General features: G+C 36.4%; 1 protein-coding gene across 4 annotated transcripts in view; it reads left to right on the forward strand.

Annotated features, from left to right (window-relative positions):
* The window catches only part of c24h8orf34 (chromosome 24 C8orf34 homolog), a 66,199-nt gene that overhangs the window by 8,919 nt on the left and 34,568 nt on the right, over window positions 1–22,712 (forward strand). For 3 of the 4 annotated variants that reach the window (XM_043225640.1, XM_043225642.1, XM_043225641.1), the window contains exons 2-7: window positions 1,280–1,424; window positions 1,503–1,634; window positions 4,561–4,689; window positions 5,061–5,089; window positions 5,718–5,881; window positions 13,719–13,885. In XM_043225640.1, coding sequence (XP_043081575.1) covers window positions 1,280–1,424; window positions 1,503–1,634; window positions 4,561–4,689; window positions 5,061–5,089; window positions 5,718–5,881; window positions 13,719–13,885 — 766 coding nt within the window. Of the gene's footprint in view, window positions 1–1,279; window positions 1,425–1,502; window positions 1,635–4,560; window positions 4,690–5,060; window positions 5,090–5,717; window positions 5,882–13,718; window positions 13,886–22,712 lie in introns of those variants that run through there. The other variant, XM_043225643.1, reaches the window with a different exon arrangement.

Below are 22,712 nucleotides of genomic sequence, written 5' to 3' on the forward strand. Positions count from 1 at the left end.
ATTTGAAAAGAGCTTAACGCATTTTAAATGCAATTTTTATGATGCCTACCAGCATCTTTTTTTTTGTTTTGTTTTTTCAACATCAGTCTCATTTTTGGTTTCGCACAGTGGAAAAGAAATTTCCAGAAATATGATCCTGTCTGGATTGGATTTTTTTGTGAATACAGTGTCTTATTGCTTCAAACATTTTGATAAAAAAAGAAATCCTAAATATGTAAGATACAAGGCACATTCCAAAAATATGTTAAGCGTTTTGACAGTGTAATAATAGTTTGTCATGTGATATTATTGACAGTGTGTTGTTTTTTTAATTTTGTTTACTTATAATAGTTTGTATCATATTATTTTAGCTTTGTCAAACAATGAATCCCATCCAAAATAAAGGTTTGTGTTTGCATAATATATGTATGCATGCTCTGCATATTTAATATGTATCTCTCTAATATGTATGTGTTTGTATTTATATATACAGAATAAAAATGCATAGTATATTATGTAAACCAAAACATTTTATTATGGATGCGATTAATTGCCATTAATCATTTGACAGAGCTAATTATTTAATAAATATTCTACAATTGTAATATAAAGGTTTTTATCAGTATTGTCTTTATTTAAACATTATCATACGAACAAAATCAACCTCTAATGTATTGATACATCACTACATTAACTAACGCCTATACAAATGAATACATATATACATAATATAATATATATTCAATGTCTTGAGCACTTTAAACTTGTAGTTACACTATTTTGCAGTTGAATGTGTCTCTGTTTATATCATTTGGTTTGTGTTTATTTTTTTGTGCAGATCTTACAGGCCTAAAAAAGTCTTAAATATACTTTTAACAACTCTGCTGATTAAAACAGTCTTTCCACTCTTTTTGCAGACCCCCAGTTCGAAAACGCTCGATTTAGAAAACTGATCATGTCCAAATAAGACTTAACACATTTGAAATTTCATTTTGATGATGCCTACCAGCATTTTTTTAAACATAAATCTGATTTTTAGCCTTCCCTCCTGCCAGTCAGCCCCCAGCAATATCCTCTTGCATGCTATAACTCATATAATACTCAATATCAGTGTGAGAATATTTCCCAGACCAATTACCTAATTAGTTTTCCTGATGATGAAATCTTGCCAGCACTGCTGATTCAGGTTGGCATGACACGAGCTGGCTTGACAGCGTGCTACTTTAGCTCAAGTTCCCTGGCATATACTCACAATGCCCGCACGTCTGTACTCTAATCGCTTTTTGTTTGGCTCCGATAGGAGATGATGACTAAACTGATAACCGAGACACCAGACCACCCCATTCCTTTCCTCATTGGCCATCTGCAAACCAAGCAGGAGAGTCCCGGCAGGATTCAGAGGACCCTGTCGGGATCTGCAGCGCTGTGGGCCGAGAGCTCCTCAGGTGGGTATAGTTCAGAATCCTTCAAGCTGTTACGCTCATAGACAAAATGTAGATCACTACCGGTTTCTCTTTCTGTAGAATACAAAGGCACACGACGGGACTCTAGAGGTTATGAAAAACCTTGGCAGATCCATCCCAAGAAGCCCAAGAAATCAAAGAGCGACCTGGCCGTGTCCAACATTTCCCCTCCGTCTCCTGAGTCTAAATCATGTAAGTCCCGCTGCAAGAGAGAAGCTGGCGTCATTACATCAGTTTTATGCGATTCAGCTGGCTGTTAATCTGAGATCAGCCGAGCATTTTCAGAGACCAGAAATAGAGGAGACCGTCTGTACATTAGTGAACAATGACGACTTCTATCTTTAGATAGTGCCATTATGGAGGCTATCAGCATGAGCTCGGAGTGATATGTATTGCTGAGGGAGTAACTCGTATCAGCATCTTTAATAATTTAATACGATGCTCTGTTACTGACAGCGGTTCTATTTCTGCCTGGTTGGAGGCTGTTGGCCAGTTTTGGGGGGAATGGTATGAAGGGAGACAGTAAATAAGTGGAAGGCCTATGGGTGAGACCTAGTCAGACACTACGGGTGGAGAAAAAAAATGCAGTAACAGGTAAAACTGTTCATAATTAAGATAATACATTAAAAGAACATGATACACTGTAAACAATTCAATCCTCCCAATTTAAAATTTTCCACTGACATTTTTTCCATTGGCCCAACTGAATTTATTGTTTTTTAATTGTGGCAGCAGTTGTCCCAATAGAAAATTGTGCAGGGCAGTGCAGAAATTCAACGGGTCCAATGGAAAAATTTAGATGCAATTTAGAAATTTAGAAGTAGCAAAAGAAATTGTTTTGTAAAGCTAAAAAAGGGTGCGAACCAAAAGCTAGAGCCATTAAATTTCTCAGTGTCAGGTTTGAATATCTGCATGTATGAAATGTATGAGATTTGAAAGCTGTAAATTTTGCTTCTTTTTTTTTTGACTTGAATTATTCATTTAGCATCTTTGAAGTGTCAGCTAAGTCAGGTGTTCACAAAAATACAGGCAGGTTTCCAGGCAGTGATATTTCACATAATGAGTCCAGAGGTTACTCTGCAGCACTCCAAAATAAACAGTGTAATTTACACATGGAAACAAGCTGCAGTATGCATAGCAGATCTCATTTTCAAACTCATGCGTGAGACGGAAAGAAAGAATCTGTTCTTCCTAAGCAAAAAAAATGTTCATGACTTAATATATGCTATAGATCTACCTGATTTATTGCAATGATTCTGTCATGATTTTATGCAAATCAAGCTCATGCATAAAAGCACAGTCCTTAAGGCTTCAAAATACTCATTTTAGAACAATCCAAATAATCTCCCAGATCATCATAACATTCACTAATTGGTCGTTCTGGGTATCCAGCGTCCAGCTTTAGCGCTGCAGCGCTTGATCGCAAAAGCTAATGAGCTGTTTTGTTCTTTTACCTGAGATAACCTGTGCTGTCATTTTGTTTAGAGGTTGTTTTTTTTTTGTCAGGTGAAAATGCAACTCTTACTGTGTGCCATCGTATTGCATGCTCACAGTACTTTTTGTCCGCATAGGCCACGTTTAAAGCAATTACAGAGGCTTAGGGAATGTGGAAAGCACCCTGTACAGAAATCATTTGCAAAACATGCACTGAACTGAAAGCAAATACCTCTGAGTCACAGCAGTGGCAAACACATTTAGTTTGACGTTGTGACTGTTTTAAATTATTCAGCGTTACACTCTTTGCTGCAAGTGCTCTTAGTCAGACTCACAGAGGTATTGCATATGTCTGACAGTCTACGCACGTTTTTTGGGTTTTTTTTGCACTATGAACAGTGACAGCACTAAAATAGTATAATTTAAAGTAATTTTATTTTCCAAAACAAGTTGTCAAGAGTCCCGGACAAAGTAAAATGCTCAATAAAGTGAATGATATTGATTTCAGTTGGATGAGATTTTTTTTTTATTTATTGTGTAATTTGCGTAAATTAGAAAAATGTTTCAATAATGCATGCTTGTGAGAATGTGACTTGTGTGATTATCAAAACCCGAAAAGTGATTTAGTTAGACGATTTAGTTGATGTGATTTAGTTATGTGCTGCATGTTTCATAGTGACGCATAGCTTTGTGTTCATTTAAACCAGGGATGTCACTATAACAAAAAGCTTGATGCCCAAGCCGATACCATGGTAAAAAAAAAAATACTAATATTTAAACATTAACTCCTAAACTTCTTGGTTTTGTCCCATTTGCTGCTATGGTCATCACTTCTGCCTTTTAATGCAGTTGTCACTCTTGACACTCTTGCAGTATGTATTTTTAAATTTTATTTAAATTATGAATGGGTTGAACACAGAAAGTGAGCAGAGAAGCCCTTATAATCAGAGAAGCTGGCATTATTTCAGTGCAGTAAAAACTCACATTGATTCTCATTTACAGGTCTCTGATTGGCCATTGTGTTTACATACTCAACAAACATCTGTGATTGGTTACAATGCTCAATGCTGCAAAAACAGGTTGCAAATTGAATTTTTTGACTTTGTAGTCGGTACTCAGTATTGCTGGTACTGTGGAAAGGCTGGTATCATAAATTTTTTTTTTTATTATTATTTTAAAGATCGACTTGAGAATTGATCATAAATCTGTTATGAGCAATAGAGAAGCTTAAAGGTCAGCAGATTTCAGGGAAAAAAGCATAGATATTAAGACAGCCATATTAGTATTGTAATTCTGACTGTTGCTGTCATGATTGAGTTCAGTTAGTTTCAATTACCATGGACGATCATTAATGAGTGCACCTGTTTATATTTAGGTGATCACTATTGTGTATTTAAGTTGCTCACTTCCTCTTCTTCATTCTCTGTAATTTTTTGTTTTAATGTTTGCATGCTCAAATTTGTGGAGTTTGCTGTATTTAACATTGCGTTTATGCCCATCTGACTTTTTTTTTCATCTTGGACAAAACATGATAGTTATAGTAAAATCAAATAATTATGATTGTTAAACTTTATTTATTGTTAAACACTGCACTAGTTTGTTTTAACAGTGCGGTAGTAAAATATTTATTTATTTATTTGTTTAATTTCTATTATTTTTATTTTTTATTTGTCTTCTTTTGCAGTGCCTCGTTCAATACTGCGCCCTACCTGGGACTGGAGGACCAAACCTGAGAGCAGAGACTTCGATGAGCTCAATCACATACTGCAAGAGAGCAAGAAGCTCGGCAAAGCCCTGGAGAACCTGTCCCGCAGTAAGTGAACGGACAGCTATCCAGTGAAACACGCTCGTGGAAATTTTAAAGGGATGGTTCAACCAAAAACATTATGCTATTAATGACTCACCCTTGTCTTCAGAACACAAATTTACATATTTTTTGATGAAATGTGAGAGATTTCTGATTTTCCAAAACAAATGAAGCAATTTATGGCGCAGAAAGGTATAGTTGCTAGGACATTGTTAAAATACCCCATGTGGCATCAGTGGTTCAACCTTAAGGTTACGAAGCTACAATAAATAAAATAATGACTGAACCAACTAAAACCATCTGAGAGCCTCTAATTTAGAGTATGCAAAAAACTATCTTTTGAAGACACTGATTTATGAATTATTTCCGTTGCATAGGCATTGCTGTTTCTGATGACTTTGACCTGGTAAGACGCTTTTTATTTCTTTTTATCTGATATGCTCGATATCTTGCAGTAATGGATTTGTTTAGGAGATGATGAAAAGCCTAGTTTGATTGTGGTTTGTGTGTAGACTCAAAAAAACAAACAAAGAAAGAAAGACATCAAAAAGATGATGAGAGAATCCAGCTGAAACGTCTTCCTTAGTCATATTTCTAAGAATACAGTATAGTTTTGAAATTTTAATTGCCTGTGTCTTTTTGGCTGTTTGCCCAGGCTTCCCTCTGTTCCCAATTTGGTATTTCAAATGAATATTAAAACGTTTAGCTATTAATGCAAATGAATTTCTTCCTGTACCGGTGTTATAGAGGACATTTCCTCATAATTGCCTGTTGCTGATAAACTACTGCAAAAATGTAATGTCAAAGCTGAATTTTTTATTACTGCTCACCATGCGTGTCCTCCATTTATTAAAATCTGTTCACCGTAAAAATGACTGGCCACACAAGCAGCTTAGATAATGAGTCATACTTCAACATCAGTCCTTTTAATTATCACCTCTGTAATTGATTGCTCCTTTGCATAAGCACAGAGTGTTTAATGTTTACATCTCTGTCCTTTTTCTGTTTGTCACACCTTGGCCTCTGTTTCAAAGGACCCTCGGGCGTATAACTCCATATTGAGACCACGGGTGGTGGGTGAGTGGGTGGGCCGTGAGGAGGAAGATTTGGACCCCCTTGCGGCTGAGATGCTTCAGCCCCCCGTCCCAAGAGCCAAAACTGAGGGCTGGGTGAGCAAAGACAACAGCCCTGTTGGAAGGTGAGACACACTCATACAAACAAACAAACATGTAACATTGTATACTGTATGCATTATTTAAAAAAAAGAAGAAGAAAAAAATAGTAAATAAATACAAAGTGAAAATGGTTAGCAGAACGCTATTGTAAAAAATCGTTATATTTAAATTTAATAAAACTGCTTTACATGCTGAGACATATTTTATTCAAATTTAACATATTGCAGAGTTGGGACCAAGTCATTGTTTTGCAAGTCTTGACTTTGCAAAGACTTGCATTAAAATCTTCAGTCGAGTCCCAATTTCCACTTGCCCTGAGTCACGACAAGCAAGTCCAAGACGAGCTGCAAGTCGTCAACTCTAAGATTCATGTCTTAAACAAGTTATCAGCGTTCTTTGCCTTAGAGGTTTGCAATCCCGCGGGAATTGCGTGACGCGACTATATTTTGTGCGTGACGGAATTAAATTCCGAATAAAACACGGTAGCTGTCGGTAACTCTGGTGTTATTTGAACGGGAGCAGGCAGCGTAACAATATCCCGTTCCCCATGTCTTTTCAGAGCAGCTTATCTGCACTGTATTCTCTTTATTCAGGGCTGTTATGCGCATGAACCGTGCCTTCTGCGCCACACATTTTATTTGTGAGGTCTGTGCGCAGCGTGTGCTCATATACGGCCCTCAGACAGAACATGCAGGTCGTCGATGAGTGACAGCAGAATAAGAATGGAGCAAAGTGTAGGCTAAACTTTTATTTGTCAGCCCATCTCTCTTTCTTTTAGTAGTAATAATAGAAATGGTAGTAGCTTGCTAAGCACGCTTTTTTGAGCAATGTAAACACAAATTAGTAATATCGAAAGAAATGTCTGATCATCCTCCATAATGCGGTGGATTTATGCCTTATCATATGTAAAAATTTATGTTACCATGGCAAAGACTGTGGAAAAACCAAACCCTAATTGTACTGGCCAGCTCGGATGTATTATGGTGCCTTGCACATAAAAATAAAAACACTTAACGTCAGGACTGATACTTGTTATTGTAATTATTGCTACTAAAATATCAGTTTCATCAGTGCATCTTAGATTTTTTTATTCTCCTAGGTGCACAAACTGAAGATTACATGGAAATTCTCATATAAAAATATAAATTTATTGGTATGGGCCATGAGAAGGACCTAATTATTGGTTATCAGTTAAACATTTTCATATTGTGCATCCCAATTAAAAAAAAAAATAAAATAAAATATATATATATATATATATATATATATATATATATATATATATATATATATATTATTATGTGTGTTTGAATTGATTATAGAATACTTAAAATACATAATGCATGTGTCATGTCGATTTTTTTGTTTCTTTTATGCTGCATTTTAGTTGTTTCGAGATTTCAAATCCCATTGTCCCCATCCACTTTAATTCAATTTAAGGTATTGTATTTGTATGACAGTGTTTCTCTGCATTTTTACCTCTTAAGTTGTTGAAAGGAAAGATCATGATAGCCCATCACATTCTAATTTGTTCTAGAAGATAAGAGAGTTTATTTACATATAAAAAGTGCCGTAATAAAGTGAGCCACAGTTTAAAAAAGTGTCATATTGCATAAAGTACCTTCTCTCAATGTCTCCTTAAAGCTGAGATGTTTTGTCAGTTTTTTTTAATCAAAGAATGCCGAAGCCTCCGGTAACCCCACATAAATCCCTAGAGGGAGAAGTTCTTTGAATGAGTCTGCGTTGCGCAGCTATATCTTTAAATAAAAAGCAATTGCAGCTCCTCGACCCTTTAAAGACATTACCAGGGTGATTTTAATTGGCCGGTGTTTGAGTGGAGGGCAGAGGCTGGCCGCAGAGAATGCAGCTAATTAGAAAGGATCAGATATTAAATAATAAATCACATTCAGAAGCCGGCTGACACAAGAGACTTCATTCCATTAAAATATTCTCTCACTTGATTACAGTAAATTATAGAACCTCGGGTCGATACCGCAGGCGTCTCCAGTGCACAGGGCTTTACAAACGCTGCCAGAGACTTTCATTACAAAGGACGAAGGCAATGGGCTCCCGTGATCTCTAGCCTAGGTCCTCGTCCGTATGAATGAATTATTACAGGAGTAAACACATTCTCCTCTACCATTGTGCCGTTGGGCTTCTGCCGTTTAGATTTTACAATGGTTCATTACAGCTGATTCTAGATGATTGTGGTTTTAATATCTAAACATTGAGCGGTGGATTGATTTTTATGGAATTATTATATGGCATGTTTAGTATGTGGGGATGCTGAAGATCGAATTTTTTTTGTGCAGCAACTGAGAAATGCTTTCGTTGATGTTCTTGTGAATTGACGTAATACTGCAGTAAAATACTAAATGGCAGTTTTGCATTCAGCTCTCAATTTTGATCAATTGAATGAATCCTTGCTGAATAAAAGTATGTTTCTTTAAGAAACTGTACCAATCCCAGCCTCTTGAAAAGTACCTCCAGTAGTACTTTATCAAACAGTTCTTTTAGTAAATCAGAAACATGCAGTGCGATCAACGTATTTCAATTCCCAAGCAAATTGGGAATCAAAAATATTGTCCCATCTCTGTGTGACCCAGTTTCTGTTAATCATGTCCATTATGTTCAGGTGTGTGTTGTTAATTGTGTCATTATCTCCCCAATATAAGTTCCATTCTGATCAGTGTTAAATGGTCCGGTCTTGTCAGTGTGTACATGTGGTTCCATGTATTTATATTGTGATGGGTGGAGCCAACGACAGACACAGTGGGTGTGGCGTCAGGCCTCGGAGAGGCTTTTTATTAACAAAATAAAGTGTCCAGGGGGAAAAAGTGTCCAAATAAACGGGGGAACTGGTGTCCTCGTCGTGCTGCAGAGGGAGCGCAGGTAAAAACTTCTATAACTATAGAAAAGATAAGCCAAAACATTCCAGCATGTCCGCTGTCATCTTACACGTATGAGTCTTTACAGTGTTAATCGTGAGGTGGGCATTTTTATAACATCAATTATGTATTTAAAAGCAAACTTATTAGCAAAACGAACACTTAAGCATACATCAGCCTGATAAGAGCTACCCAAAATAATGTAAAGCAGTGGCCCATTAACAAATAATAAGCACAGCCTGGCCTTTGTTGATAAAAATATTTACTGCAGTACAAGTACATTTTAGTTGGCCTTGTTTTTGTGTCTGATTTCCAGAGACAAGACCCCAAAAACCGGGACTGTCCTCGGATAACGGGGACGTCTGGTCACTCTAACTGACAGCTCTTGTCCTAACTTTGCTTTGTCATTCAAGACATGAGTCTGCAAATCCAAAATCCCATGGGCAGGGGATACAGATCTTCTCAATATCCCTGCACACGTGTTGAAGCACAGCAGGACTGTTTTCAACACCTGTTCTGCAATTTGACACAGAGGAAGAAAACGGCAGCTGCTCTGTATAATGACCACCGCCTTCCTTCTTCTGGAACAAAACGCTGTTTTTCCTTTATAACCTCACCCTAGAACAGCGAGGCTCTCCTTAGCTGTCAGTCTTGGGCTGCTGCAGACAGACGGTGGAGGACGTCTGGGAGAGTGTCGAAGCTGCTGGGAAATTAGGTGGAGGCAGAGGTGGATTCTGGGAAGGGTTATTGTGACTGATTATAGAGATGATAAAGCCCCAGTGTGGGACTCCCATTCCCTTTACACACAAGCTACATTATAAATCGTAACCCCCTCATTTTCTCCCTTTTTTTTTTCTACCCTCCTCCCTTTGCGTTTCCGTCGGACTCCTACGCTTCACATCGCTCTTTTTTCCTTACATTCATAAACATCCCCATCAACCCACTCTCACCGCAGGGATCCAGTCAAAAACATTCAAGGGACCTAAATGCTAAGATGTACAGTATCCTCAGCTGAGACCATGTGACACTTTTGCAGCCCCTAAAATGCTTATTTTAGCTTTAAATAAGAGAGTCAATCCCACTGTTCTTGTAGTGAGATCAGATAGGCCTATTTAGTGATGTGATGACCTTATTTACAGCTGCTCTAGAATGATTAGTTACATAGCTTTTACAGCTCATGTGACTGGCTCAAAACAAAACAATACATGGCTGCAGAATTTAGTATGAATGATTTTCTTTTATGTTGATTAATCCCAGTGACTTGCATCTATTGTTTCTGTTGACCAAGAAGATTAGTTCAGAATATTTAAATATTTATTTTATTATTATTATTATTATTTTTTTTTTTGCTTGCTTGCATCATTAAAACAGTAGATGGGAACCAGTGTCTTTTTGAGTCATTGACTCATTTTCTCAACAAAAGTACATATTGAAACAACACCCTTTTCCCTTTTTATCACCTGGTAACTCTTGCATCAATTAACATTTTAATTGATAAGTACTATTATAAGTACTGTTATACTTATGATGATTATGCTTTTGATGATGATGATTATTATTATTATTATTATTATTTAAATATTTTATATAGATTGATTGAATGATATACGTAATATATATGTAACAGTGCAAATTTTATTCCCTTTTACCCATTCATTGATTGCAAACACCATAAAAATACAAATTTTATTGCATTTTATCCACTGATTCCAGTTGATTCCAGTCTAATAAAACCTGACTACAAAAATACGTAGATTTTGCAGGCATTGCTCATCTCATGTAAATAAAGTATCCATTATATATGTAAATACAATAGAGGAAGGCAGAGAGTTCACTGTTAATGAGTGTTGTGTATCACCACCATCTGTAAAAGCTGCATCTACTAAACCACCAGCTGACCTGTGATCACCACAGTTCCCACTTACTACTTAACACGTCTCAAATCATTCGTACTTAAAACACAGATTTGCCATGTGCATTTTGAGGCGTATTCTCCCAGCAACCATTCGAGAATGACATGCATCACCCTTATTACGTTGACCTATTTGCAGCGTTTTGTTTGGTTAACTTTTCAGGTCACCATTCATCCTTCCATTCCTGCTGGATGGCTTTCACATTTACAGCCAGTTGACTCCTCGTGGCCCTTGCGGTCGGTGTAATTTCAAGCTATTTACATCATGGTTATTCCATATTACTTCATTCTCAGCTTTGGTTTTGTGGTCTTGATTCTGTGGATACAATCTGTTCTGCCAGGAGCACTTTGTGGAGAGTTTCTCATCCCACAGGAACGCGGCAGCAGTACAACTTTAGTTCTGTCTAACAAGGCTTCGCGTCTCCATACCAACCCACGCAAGGGCTTACATGGTTTCATTGAATTGCGTTCATCTGAAGCAATACGTTCTCGCTTTCATTTTATTTTAGTAGCGCACCCTCAGATTCGTTGTTTGAAACAGTATAATGATTTGAACCCTGGTCAGGCCTCATCTGAGAGGCAAGCTCTTCTGCATGACAGGAGCACAATTGAGTAAATTGAATGTTTCCATTTATGAAGCTTGTTTCTAAATCGTTTTGTATCAGCTGTGCTTCACTGCGTTCTGTTTACCACATTCCCCACCACTAGAACAAGTGCCTTATTAAGTGAAATGACAGGATAAATCAGGTCACTAATTCCACCTCTGTGTAATTAAGCCAGACTGAGCTGGAGTTGTCACTACAGTAACATTTGTATTTATGTAAAACTCTACAAGGGTCCTGTACTGTGGATGTTTGCTAGGCTGAGATATTGTGGACCGAATGCAACTGTGAAAATGATTTTTTTTTTTTTTTTTTTCGCTCTCCTATGCTTGAAATAATTAGCGTAGTGCCAGAGCTTTAATGGAGTGATTGATTCATACAGCTGTCTGCCCACAGAATGAATAGCATATTTGTTTTCAGAGCTTCCATCAGTTCGTACACTTAATTGGCCATTAATTCTCATTAAATTCATTATTAATTCAAATTAATGATTCGATTTGAATCTGGAGTTTAAAAAGGTATTTAAGGGACAAGAATAAGATGCATTCTCTCGCAAACGTATTGCGTTCGCAGAGAAAGTTCAGTAAAATAATGTACATAATGTTATTAAAAAAGTTTTCAAAGCGCATGTAAATTTGTTGGTGGAACGCAAATTTAATAGAATTTTATTTTTCAGTTTGATGAGGGAATTTAACGTTTCATGGAGGAAAGCATACAGTACAAACTTTCTGAAAGAGCGCAAACATTTTGTGGGAGAATGCAAAGGTTTTGTGAATAAATGTGTAGTTTCTCAGCCAAATGCAAATTCTTTGCAACAGTATGAAAACATTTCTATCGTGACAAATCTCGCACGATTTTAGCATGGTAATAGTTACGTCAGTGTTAATGTATTTGGCGTAATAGATCTGCAACTCTACTGCTGTGCGTATTTAAGACAAACAGGTGGAACTGGGGAAGGTGGAGTCATAACTTTACCGTAAGGGACTATCAGCCTGCGCCACCTAGAGGTTCATGACAGAACTTGGCTGTTTTTTGAGCAGATGTAAAGTTTCTTGGGGGAATGAATAGTGGAAGTTTTGTGACAAAATACAAAAAACATGTAAGTGAACACAAACCCTCTCTGGGAATACAACCATTTTACAAGAGAAAGTAAAAGCATTGAAATACTTCGACTTTCTTTTTTTTTGTATTTCCCATCAACTCTGTAGGTTTTGGGTTTGTTCAAAAGTGAAAACATGGTAACTTTATGACATTAAATAAGAAAGAAATATGAACGGTTCAGCTTTATTTCTAGGTCACTAATAATACTTTGTATTGAAAAAGTGAACAACGGTACTAAATTAATTACGAGTTCAATCTATAATTAAACCATGGTATCTACATAGATATGTACCATGGTGAGTGGCTGTTTTCTTTTAGTTTTTTAGCTGTGGCCTATTATTTATTGAGCTATAGTGCTTATGCAGGATTATGTCAAATCTGACTTGTATAGTGTTTCCCCATCTCTACTGTAAAAAGCCTGCTCGTATATGTGACAATGTAAACAGTATCTGTTCTGAATACTCTTTGTTTCTTGTGTTTCGTACAGTGAAATGTGTGCTCACATGAATGTTTATGAGCATGGGGACATGTGTCTCAGGATTGCTGACGCTGTAGTACACTACTGAAAAGTTGGAAATTGGCTGAGTGACACCCAATTAGGGAAAAAAAGGTGAAAATGGCTAAATGATTCATAGTAGAGAGATGCGCAGTATTAGCATAGCCATTAGCATAGTCATGTTTAACTCAGGATATTAAAATAGCCCTGCTTTGGCCTTAACCTTTCGATTATCTGTGAATAATGTCATTCCAATAAGATAACAATCAAATTAGACCTCTGCAGACTATTTTTGTCGCTATTTGAAACTGAGACTCTGCAATCATTTTGCCAGTGTAGGCATGCGAAGTGCAGCATGTGTTCATTATTCGTTCAATTTATTTCTTCATCAGTTTGCTTAACATTGCAGAATCGATCTGGTATATTTGAACCCTATTTCCTAGCTATTCTAATGATTTAAAGATTTGTAATATTGATAAAAGTACATGTTTGTTATATTCGTGATTGCACGTGTGGTTTAGTTCAATTTTATGGTATCGCATTTGTCTTGATTTTTATTTTTTTTGTACACTACCATATTGCAAAGACTTCTTAGGCAGAAGTTAATTGTGCAGGAAAGACTGGAGTCTGTTGCCGAGATGACTGGTGTCTTTTTTTTTTTTTTTCTCAGAGCAGCCTCTTTTCTCTCATAAAAAGTCTTTGACGTTCTTATTAATGGACTATTTATGTACTTATCCCAAAATTATTAGTCTTTAAAATTAGGCTACCTCCTATAGTTTTCTAAGACCTCTTTAAAGGAACCACTGTTCTGGATGTTAAAGCTATAATCAGTTTCCTCTCTCTTTCTCTCTCTGTCTGCAGCCTGAAAATGGAGACTAAGGGTAAAGGCCTAAAACAGCAGCAACAGAATCACAAGAAACTTCTGGCAGCCATGTTGTCTCAGGACTCGTTTGACTCCATGCCCGATTCGGCCCCCTCAGTCACCGAAGACGAGATGGAAGATGAGGATGACGCCATGGAGCTGCTGGGTAATGAACAAACAAACACGCGCAGATATTCCTCCTCATGATCTACAGCAATCATGTTCTTACGCATACCCAAACACAATTACATGTTTGCTGCTTATATCACCACTGATTCTGAAGCATCATCTGTAGTCTAAATTGTGTCCTGAATGCCTTTTGATTGCTGAAGCACATTCAGCATCGTCTAAAGATTATCTCCTCATATGTGCACTGTCAAGATTTTATATATATATATATATATATATATATATATATATATATATATATATATATAGAGAGAGAGAGAGAGAGCTCACATATATTATTTATAACATTCTTGTATATATTCTTGAATTTGTAGAACGGCACTAAAAGACTCTGTGTTATTCAATAATAATTGTAATGAAAATGATCTTGTGCAAAATATTCAGCTGTAAGTACATAAATCGCTGTTGTTGAGAAATTGTGATTATTCTACTATAAAATATTCAAGATGTACTACACTATAACAAAATAAGTGTTGTACTATATTGTTAAACCAAAATATTATAACTGCTAAATGGTTACACATATATATTTTTTAGTAATAGCTGAAATATAATAAAATATAAATATTTTTAAAAAGCATGGAAAAAAATATTATTTTATATAGTGAAATAAAAATATTAAAACTGACTGAAGCACATAAAATTATTAAAACTCGAATTAAAAATGCTGAAATATTGTATAAATAATACTAAAGTAACACAATACATAAGATTATAGAGCGCTGTTGATAGATTGATGAGCAAACAGCACAGTCATAATTATACTTCAAAAAACAAGGACAAATGGCCATGGGTTGTATTATACTATTCTCAGCAGATTGTTATGTTTAGAATCCCTATGAATCACTATGATTTATCCTCGCTGCTCCAATGATTACATGAGCGTGACATCCTAAGTCTGTGTTTCTGTGCCGGTGCCAGACCACCCCTCAGGTAACAGAGCTTTGTAGCAGTTTAGCTCTGTGGTGTTAGCAGGTTGGTCCCTGCATGGGTGTAAGACGTAACCCAGCGCCTCCCACACAAAACACAACCTGTTTTAGCAATGCTGATATAATAATACATAATGTGCACAGCACAAATGCATTTTAATTTATGGGTCTGAAAAACAGAATATTAACTGCAATATTTACTTCTTTTTATATATATATATATATATATATATATATATATATATATATATATATATATATATATATATATATATATATATATATATATATATATATATATATATATATATATATTCGATTACTTACTACTTTCCACCCCAAAATGAACACTGTCATCATTGCTTACCTTTAGTTTAGCTTTGAAACCTTCATTCTGTTTTATGCAGGACACAAAAGACAATTTGTGCAAAGCTCATGCTGCTCTTTTCCATACATTGAATTTAAATAGTAACCATCGCTTTGATGCGAGACTATTGAGAGGTTTTGAGTAAAAAAAAAAGAAAAAAGTTTGTCACTCAAAGCTGTCACATGGCTTTAGTAAACTTGGCCAGTGTAAACCACTTCATGGTGCTTTCAGAACGACTTTTCCTGGTCACTTTCCACTTTCCTGTCAACTTAGAAATGCTGCGAAATCTATAGCATCACTTTGTGTCTCACGGAATGATTGGAACAACATGAGGATGAAGAAATGATGACAGACTTTTCATTTCGGAGCGCACTATCCCTTTAAATAACCTTTTCAAGCATCAGCGTTTATTCCCGAAAATGGTACTGAAGAAGCTTTTCATTAAGTCCCGGTCGTGTTCTTGTTTCGTATGTGAGGGTAAAGAGTTTGCCTTCTGACACTCCACACAGAGAGCTGTCTGGGGCTGATTTGGTTTTGTTCTTTTTGTGGGATGCGGTGTGCCCTTGGTTGTGTGTGTCTGTTAGCAGCGACCTGGTGAGCTGAACTGCTGCACTGAGGCTTTCTCCTGCAGAGGATGCTGGGAGATAATGAGATTTTCTGTGCTCTGAGGAAGGGTGTGCAGAGCTGGGATGTTGGGATGGGAATACTTCAGCTGTATTTCAACAACCTTTTTCTGTTCTCCATCATTCCGTGAGTCTTTTCTCTGACTATTAGTGATTGCTCATTAAATCTCCCACTTAATTAAGTTTAGTTTGACTTCTTTGACAAAGAGAGCATGCTGTAGAGCTTTCTGAAGTTCCAGTTGCACTTGATGTCATTAAAGAAGCTCACTTGAGTGCCTCGTAGAAAGCCTCTTTACCCCCTTAGCAGACTAATAAACCAGTAGCTCCAACAGAAGATGTCTATGGCTGTGTTCATTATACTTTTTAAGTATATAGAAAATTATGTATATTATATATATATATATATATATATATATATATATATATATATATATATATATATATATATATATATATATATATATATAATAAAAGTAAAAACAAATATAGAAATAACTACATTTAACTATAATAAAATTTTAAATTCTAATCTAATTATGAGTGTAAATGCAAAGAGCACATTCATTTCAACAGGTGATTTCCAATTGCTATTTCTGCTTAGTTGGAATCACACTCTCTCTCACTATGGAGCCCTTGCTCTATTGCTTTAAATAGAAATTGGATGTAGTTTGCTGAGGTGTTTTGTAAATAAATCTTATTTTGCTCGAATGATTACAGACTTATTGATTTGATATATATATATATATATATATATATATATATATATATATATATATATATATATATATATATATATATATATATATATAAATATAAGGATATGTGTCTCTCAGTAGTTGCAGGCTGATGGAGGTTCTGGTGTTTGGTAGTGACATTGTCTCATCACTCATATCAAACACGCTGTCAGACGAGCGCAGACAAACAGTGAACAGATGGGACAGAGTCATCGAGACGAGAGTGAGGCACTGCGTCTTTAGATCTCATTACTTGTGTCAGTCCTGTAGTCTCTCCTGACCTAAAGCAGACAACAGCGTGACCCTCAGTCTCATTAGAGCATCATCACAGAGAGCTGCAAAGGTCACAACCACTATCATGGGCTTAATTAATCCCTTTTGATTGTGCTGGAAACAACATCACCTCAGAATACAAATGTGCTCCTAATAAAAAAATAATCTGAAAAAAAAAGTTAATCAGATAATCTGATAGGAGACATTGCAGTTTTAAATATGTAAAGAAACTCTAACTCTTAACCTAAATTAGTTGATTGCGTGGAAACGTGTTGCTTTAAATAAATTTTACATTTTAATATGAAACAAATTAAGATGAATGCACATTAATGGATGCAATAGAGAAATCATAATTACATTAGTAGCCGTTACTTAAAATCATTACTTCACAGCAATTATTATTATTTGTATAAAAGCACTATTATCAGTTTTATATAAGGTTTATATTGTGTATATATAATATTTAATCTCTTGTAGTTATACACTAGCAGTCAAATTTTTTTTTTTTTTTATTATTGCTTTAGTGTTATTTTTATTGTCTGAATGCTGACCAAGGTTGTATTTATTACAATGTAAAATAATTGTTTTCTACATGATTATATAGTAAAATATAATTTATTTCTGCAACAGAGAAGCTGAATTTTCATCCACGATTATTACTCCACTCTGGAGTGTCACGGTGATCTAAAAAATATTTCTTCCTATTATATATTTTGAAAACAGTTGTGCTGCTTCATATTTTTAAACCACAACACTTTTTTTCAATTGAATGCATCCTTGCTGAATAAAAATGTATTCAAAAAAGGGGAAAAGTACATTAAAACGAAGCATTTAAAAAGTAAAGATGACTCTGAACGTGTAATTCGTAGTGTGAGCTGATAATACTGGGATGTCATTTAGGATTATCATTAATATTATATTATTGCAAATACAAATGAATTTACAACATTTAGACATATAACAGTCAGGATTATATCTTTTTATAAAGAAGTAAAACTGTACAAATCCTGTTTTCCTGTGCTTATACCGACACCTAGTGGTAGAGATAGCATTTCTTAAGCATCATTGACGGCATTTTTCTGTTCTAAAGCTCCCTATCGATCTTCTCCTCCCCTGTTTCCATAAACAGCTTTTGTGTATGTGCAGCATTGCTGTGAGAATAATTTGAGTCCATCACTCACCGACGGCCATGCCTCTGGAGAAGATATTGCGTAATTGCGTTTTAGACCCTCTTTCCCACCTTGCCAAATGCTCTATAGAGGAATCAACGTAATTCAAGAGAGTGTAATTATGCTAACGAACGAACCTCGTACCTGATGTCTTCAGCCCGCTGGTTTCCCTCAGTTTATCACGCATTCAGTGGAGGTTCTGCTCGGGCTGTTTACTGAACATATCGACTGGGCACTTGAGGGAATGAGCCGCTGTGCTGCTCTAATTGTCTTGTTCCTCTGGCAGTTTGGTGAAACTGCAATGAAGTTCATTTTTAATACAACACGGCGTCAGGGAAAACTGAGGAGAGCTTCTTAATTCTGTTCTATCTTATGTTTTCGATTTCTTTTTTATTTTGATAGCAATGTTACGCGTACATTACCGACAGTGTACAACATGTTGTTATATCACTCAACGTTGAGTGGCATGTTTAGCTTAACAGATGTTACAAACCCCTAAGACATTCATTCATCTTAGTTTAACACCAACAAAGATATCTTTTTGACAAATGGAGAGATTTGTGACTCTCCCAGCAAGGTGTTAAGGACATGGTTAAAATAGTTCGTGTGACACGGACAGCGATTCTATCTCTTTTCATTATGAAGCTACGAGAATACTTTACGTGTGCGAAGAAAACAAAGATAGTGACTTTATTGGACAATTTCTTCACTTCCGTGTCTTCGATGCACATTCACGAAAGCTACTGATACTATCGTCCTATATAATTAACTACCTAAAGATTTAAAGGGATAGTTCTTTCAAGATTCTGCTATTAATGTACTCACGCTTAACTATTTTTTTTTTCATCGTACAGTAAAAACTATTTTTAGCTAAAAGTGTAGACCTCAGTGATTCATAAAATGCAAGTCAGCAGCTGCTGTCACTGAGAAACAAAAAAGCATATGCAGTATTATAAACACAGGACACTATAGCATATACAGGACGCAAAATGAATAGCATCACCTGACGATATTATGAACTTTTGTATGAATAATTAATGTAGTACATATTGGTAATAGTCCATGCTAAACTATTCAATCCCTGCAAGTGAAACATTTTATTTAAATTAATTAACTAACTATTTACTTACTTTCTAACTCTGTTAATGTTATTTTTCTCATTCATTCTATTATATGTTTGCTCGTTAAACTTAATAAATTTTTTAATACAAGTTTTCCCTTAATGTTTTTTTCTGAATTGTATTTCCCCCCCTGTTTGTACTGTTTTAATGGTTACCTGTCAACTATGGTACTCAGTAGTAAAAGTTTTATTGTTCATGCATACTGATCAGTTATTTTTGTAAGATTATTGGGTAGCATGTTTTTAAAACCTTGTAATAATCTCAAAATTACTGTTAATATAATTAGAATATAAAAGTACTAATTAGTAAATTATATTGTATTGGTTTATGTTAGGTATTATTATAATTATTATTATTACTAGATATTATTATTATTATTATTATTATTACAGTTTGACTTTGGTACTTTCAGATTTTTCCACTAGAGGGCCACCATAGTTGTTTTTTTTTTTTTTTTTCCTTTATTTGAACTGCTTGAACTGTTGAAGTAAAATGAACCAAAGTGTATTTACTGACAAAGACATAACATTATTTATAAAGGGTTACAAAAATATGACAAAAATATATATGACAGTCATAAAACTATTGCCGTCCCAAAGTCTCCTTTTATTCTGGTATTATTGACACTAAAGAATAAGTTCTTTGTATAAACAAATCAATAAACAAAAGCAGTCTCAGTGGAAAATGACTCACAACTTTTGTATATGAGATAAATGCATGTGGGGCCACTCATCATATATCGCCTGCACACAGTCAACCGCATTTTCTGACTCTTCAAATGGGGTTTTTGAAGCAAAAGCCTGTTTTTGGCAGCATCTTGTTGTCTTTTGGTTAGCGAATAAACCAACATGGTAGAAACCCCTTTTTCCCAAGACATCAGTGCTCTCCCATGCCAGAGCAACGCTAAAGATTGCCGTTATGACTTTCATGGCCTCGTGAACTTGATGAAGATACAAACGAAGCCGCACATTTACAGTAAATGATGTCTGAAGAGAGCGCTCACGGGACACTGGTTGCCTTTTTGCTGTGCTAGTCAACACTAGCGATGACAGATGCTGACAGATGTGTGAAAGTGAGACTAAAAGAAATAGTGTAGATCTATTCTCAGGTTGTTTCACATGTCTGAGCCGTGGCCACTCGGTGGGATGAAGAAGCTATTTCTTGCCAGGGTTTAGGGTTTCGGATTTTTCGGCGGCGGCTTTTCATCTGGTACAGACTCTGAATATGAGTCAGGTCACGTCTGACACCTTTCATACATTAGAAATGGGTTTATGAAGGGGTGTTCGTGTGGGGCGAGGAGGCGGGAGTTGATGAATGGTGCCCTGGTTTCACGCAGATCCTGAGATTTAATTGTCTGGAGGGTGATGCACATGTGGGGGGATTGATGGGGGATGAAGCTCTCTCTCGTTCTGGATGCCCACCCGTATCTGAGACACCCACTTCGTCTCGTTCAGAGAGACCCCGATGACATAGCAGCCATGAATCTCTCAAGTGTGGTTTGTTGGATTGGCTGACAATAAAAACATGGGAATTTTTGGGAATCTCCAAGTGCTGAGCGAAATACTGTATTCTGGTTTATTCGTTTTTTTTTGACTGATTTTGAGTTATTGGAAGATTGTAATTTCTGCTTTTTTATTGGGGCACAGTGATTATTGAATTGAATTGGATTGTAAAAATAATTACGTTGTCTGAGGCTATTGGGCAGTAAAATAATAGGACTTTTTTTATTTCACTGAAAAAAAGTGTCACATATCATAAACGACTTTAGTTTGAAATAAATGCTGTTTGTTTGAACCATCTATTCATCAAAAAATACTGAGAAAAAAAAACATTTAAGCAGCACAACTGCTTTCAAGATGTACGATAATCAGAAAGTCTCTTGAGCAGCTAAAGCATGTAAAAATTATTCCTTAAGGGTTATGTGACACTGAAAACTGGTGTAATCGCTGCTAAAAAAAACCAGCTTTCCCATCAAATGAATGGACTGCACTTTAAAATGTATTCAAATAGAAAATTGTAATGATGTTTCACATTATTGTTTTTTTGGTTTTTTTCAATTATTATTTCAGCCTCAGAGATGTTTTCAGAAACATTTGAAATATCCTACAGAGCCCAAATGTTTTAACGCTAGAGTATATGTAATATTAAATAATATAGTATATCTATCCATCTATCTATCTATCTGTAATGTAATGTGTAATTACAAAACTGGAACAGGGTGAATCAGGAGTCTCTGGCAACCATGGCGAGTAAGGCAGTCAGTCCAGGGAGCAATGGCAGGTCAAGAGTCTTGGGTTGCCATGGCGAAGTACAGAGTTCAGGGATCCATGGCGGTTTCAGGGACCTTGGGGATGCTTTTCGGTTCAGGGAGCTCGGGGAGCCATGGCAGACAACAGAGTTCAGGAAGCCATGGCAGAGCAGGTAGTTCGAGGACAGTTTTTTTTGGCCGATAGCCCAGCCACCCTTGACACGGCCATGGCTACATAGCCCCCAACAGAAAAGCATTTTAAAATCCCTTCACATTAGCATAAAAGAAAGTATTACTTCGCCTTTAAGAAGGTTTTAGTTGATTATGCTGCGATTAATCCTGTTTTACACGACCCTTTTTGTGGCAAATCTGCAGGTTATCATTTTGATCCGTTTCACTTTAACCCCCAGACGAGGCTAATTCTTGGTATTTTACAGATGTGGTGTGATCACAGTGGATCAAGCCATCAGGGCACTGCTTTTGTTTGTGATGTAATGGCAGCCTGTCTTGGCCGTCGCCAGTCTCTGCTCTTCCTTGACGCCAAGAACTCTTTCCAGGATGCGGAGACACAACAGTTGCCGTGGTGACGGCGTAAACAAATAACAGAGATGCACCACTGTATCCATTATGCACAGGGATGCCGGCGATGACGGAACATGCTGGTGTAAATTAAAGTGATCTTCAATCTTTCATATGAAGGAGGCTTGGCTGTGGCAACTATACGGTATCTTTGATACACTGATAAGAGGGGAAAAAATTCCCTCATGAAAAATGATTGCTCTTATATGGCTTTTACCGCACACTTGCAGATGCATTACCTAATCGTGTGCAGTTTTGCCAAGACGCTGCAAGCCGCAGCTCAATGATTGATTGTGTAGGCCACAGTGAGCCATTTATTAAAACTGAATGACAGCTGAAAAGATCCAGCGAGAGTATGATGTAACCCACAGACCCCTAGAGGATTTACAGTAGAGCGAAAACCTCAAACTATGATGTATTGTAAGAATGAACCCATAGACCTAACAACAAACATATCTAAAAATCAGACGTGTAACAAACAGTGAGTCGAGTTTGAGTCCAGGCGTCGTGGATATGAACGGTCTGTTTTGTAATCTTGCGATAATGTTATTCTACACACAATGCCCCTGTATGATTTATCTGAGAGTTTGTGTGCGTCTGTGTTCGTCGGATTTGTTTCTTGGTCCTTGTGGTGTGATAACAGGAACATCGCCTCTGCTATCAACAGTCGAGCGTTTTTGCAGTCGAGCATGGTGTGCGTGCCGGAGCTGCAGAATACAGTAAATGTAGGGGTTGTTGAACGAGGTTTTTCTTTGAGCTAA

The sequence above is a fragment of the Puntigrus tetrazona genome, chromosome 24 (assembly GCF_018831695.1).
Source record: "Puntigrus tetrazona isolate hp1 chromosome 24, ASM1883169v1, whole genome shotgun sequence".
NCBI lineage: Eukaryota > Metazoa > Chordata > Actinopteri > Cypriniformes > Cyprinidae > Puntigrus > Puntigrus tetrazona.